The sequence below is a fragment of the Rhincodon typus genome, chromosome 44, assembly GCF_021869965.1.
Source record: "Rhincodon typus isolate 14 chromosome 44, sRhiTyp1.1, whole genome shotgun sequence".
Classification (NCBI taxonomy): domain Eukaryota; kingdom Metazoa; phylum Chordata; class Chondrichthyes; order Orectolobiformes; family Rhincodontidae; genus Rhincodon; species Rhincodon typus.
The window spans coordinates 1,289,919-1,293,028 of record NC_063375.1 but is presented as its reverse complement, the minus strand read 5'-3'; the positions used below and the strand labels follow the sequence as shown (position 1 = coordinate 1,293,028).

Genomic DNA, 3,110 nt, shown 5'->3' with positions numbered 1-3,110 from the left:
CCAGTCGGCGATGGATCACTCGAAGCTGAAGAAGGAAGAATAGATTCTGCTGACGGCGGAGGCTTTTGGCTGGAGGGTGGGGTGACAGTGACGGTCACCCCACGGGCACCTGACAGGACTCTACAGCCTGCCTGCTCTCGTTCTGTCCCGACCCATAGCTTTATTACCTATCACCTTGGAGCTGCTTCTCTGTCTGGGTGTCGTGTTTTACTTTGTGTACTGTACACTTTGTTTTCTCTTTGTTGTTCTTTAACTGAACAAGTGGGCAGGATATGTCTGGTCACTGCTACTGAGTGGAATGGAGTTGGGCGGGGTGCCGGGGGTGCTGGGTGAGGTGGTCAGTTCGCTCCGACTCCTCTTGTGTGAGTTTCCAAGTACACTGAGCATTAGTGAGGTTTTGTTGTCATTCCCATTCTCGTTCACTCTCGTGCCCGCTTCTCTTTCCCCCGCCACCCTTTCTTCTAGCCATACCTCCTGACCCCTTGCAGCCTCCCTCGACTGTCCTGATATCACAGAGGCACCAGGATTTTGCCGACAGATTTGTAGGGCTCTATTCCAGCCCATTCACTGGGGGTTTGGTGGCGGTGGAGGTGGGGAATGTGTTTTGTACACTGTCTGCTGTACAGTTTCGAAGTATTTCTTTTCTGGATTCTGTCCCACTGCGGACTCAGAGACCATCCTGACCTCGTTCTCCAAAGGAAGGAACTGGGAATTTCAAAGCTTACCTGTCACAGAAAGTATGGGGAGGTTTCTTTTCTTTTAAATAAAAAAACACATGCCCATTAAATGTTTGTTTGACCTTGGGGTTCTGATGCAGATTTGTTTGGGGTTTGATTTTCTTCGTTATTGGAATTCCTTGATGGAATTCCCCAGGGTGCACACTGCTTGCGCACAGAAAGGTCCCACAGGGAGTTGCTGCAGCACCGATACAGTGTGTCCGAGCCTATGTCATGCAGGGCCTTGGCAAGGTCACGCATTGAGTATTGTCTGCAGTTTTGGTCTCCCGGTCTGAGGAAGGGACATTCTTGCTATTGAGGGAGCCCGGCGAAGGCTCACCAGACAGATTCACGGGATGGCGGGACTGACGTATGAGGGAAAACGGATAGACTGGGCTTCGACTCGCTGGAGTTTAGAGCAGTCGGGCCGCTGAGTGGGATCTCGTAGAAGTGCACAAAATCCTCACGAGTGCAGGTTCATATTTCCCTGAAAGTCGCAGGTAGACAGGGCAGTGAAGTGGGTAAAACAGGGCAGGATTTATACACTTAACGGTATAAGGTCCTGGGGAGTGTTGCTGAACAAAGAGACCTTGGGAAGCAGGTACATAGTTCCTTGAAAGTGGAGTCGCAGGTAGACAGGGCGGTGAAGAAGGGGTTTGGGACGCTTGCTTTTATTGGTCAGTGCGTTGAGTGTCGGAGTCGGGAGGGTCATGTCGCGGCCGTATTGGTGAGGGCACTTTTGGAATACTGTGTTCAATCCCGATCTCCCTGCTACAGGAAGGACGTTATGAAACTTGAAAGGGTTCAGAAAAGATTTACAAATATGTTGCTCGGTTTGGAGGGTTTGAGCTACAGGGAGAGGCTGGGGGCTATTTTCCCTGGAGAGTTGGAGGCTGAGGGGGTGACCTTATAGAGGTTTATAAAATCATGAGGGGTATGGATGGGGTGAATAGCCAAGGTCTTTTTCCCCCAGAGTACGGGAGTCCAAAACTAGAGGGGCATAGGTTTAAGGTGAGAGGGGGAAAGGGACCTGAGGGGCAGCTTTTTCACGCAGAGAGTGGTGCGTGTATGGAACGAGCTGCCAGAGGAAGTGGGTGGGGGCTGGTACAATGACAACATTTAAAAGGCATCTGGATGGGGACGTGGATAAGGAAGGGTTTAGAGGGATAGGGGCCAAACGCTGGCAAATGGGACTAGATTAATTTAGGATATCTGGGTCGTCACAGATGCGTTGGGCCGAAGGGTCTGTTTCTGGGCTGTGCGTCTGTGACCAGACAGGCTAAATGGGGAAAGAAAATTCCTGATGTCAGGAAAGTCCAGAACGAAGGGGTCACAGCCCAAGAACAAGGGGTATGCCATTCAGCACTGAGATGAGGAAAGTTGGAATTCTCTCCCGTTGGAAGCTGTTGGGTGTGGGGGGGTACAATTTGTTAGATATATTCAAAAGGGAGCTGGATGTGGCCTTTGCAGCTAAAGGAATCAAGGCGTATGGAGAGAAAGCGGGCGTGAGACTGAGCTTGAGCGATCGAATGGTGGTGTGAGCTGGAATGGCCTACTTCCGCAACTATTCTCTACATCAACTGCAGGACACCAGCAAGGTATCCCTCCCCAAACCTCACTCCTCCTAATGCCCGGAGGAATTGTTGTCTTTACCCTCTTCAACTCCCGCATCTCGCGAAGTAAAGCGTTTCCTGACGAGCGTCAGTCAGACTTGGACTTCCTTCCCCCAGTCACAAGGTGCATCAGGGTCCAGCCGACCCAAGCGCTCCAGTCAAATGGGGTCTGCTTCTAAAGGATGTCTTGGGGAGAGAGACGGGGGTAAGGGGTTGGGGATAAATGCCCGAGGATGTTTCAGGAGGGATTTTTGGGAGCCTCGAGGGAGTAATGAGGATGTTGAGGGATTTTTGACTGCGTGTTGGGAGTTTTACCAGTGGACTTTGCATTGCGAGAGCGATGAGTTGTGGAAATCTTATCGACTTCTGACCCTTGGCTCGGGTTTTACAATATAATGACAAGCCAGTTACCATTCATTTGGAAGGCTGTCAGCTCAGGACTTTAGTGTGTCATAAACACCTGAGATAGCCGTTTACAGCCCTCCGTCCCACTGCGTCAGCAACTGCAGTGTCTGAGACCCAACCCTGACCTCAGATCGCCTTACCCTGAGTGCACTTACACATACTCACACATCCACGTGCGCACACTCGCGTACTCGTGCACATGCGGTCTCGCACGTAGGCATGCACACTGATGTGCACTGTCTTGTGTGTGCGCACTTGCTCAGCGTCTCTCATGCTCGTTCGTTCCTTGCCGCACAAGCTGTTTTTCTCTCTCGTGCACGCTCTCTCTCCCTCCCGCCTTCTCTCTCGTACTCTCCCTGTCACCCCTCCCTCCCTC

The 3,110-nt window shown here is 51.6% G+C and overlaps 1 protein-coding gene across 1 annotated transcript in view; it reads left to right on the top strand.

The window, feature by feature from the left end:
* bcap31 (B cell receptor associated protein 31) overlaps nt 1-787 on the top strand; it is a 15,408-nt gene extending 14,621 nt beyond the window's left edge. The window contains exon 7 of the mRNA XM_020525911.2: nt 5-787. Coding sequence (XP_020381500.1) covers nt 5-43 — 39 coding nt within the window. The 3' untranslated portion in view covers nt 44-787. The remainder of the gene's footprint in view (nt 1-4) is intronic.
* Nucleotides 788-3,110: the final 2,323 nt, after the last annotated feature.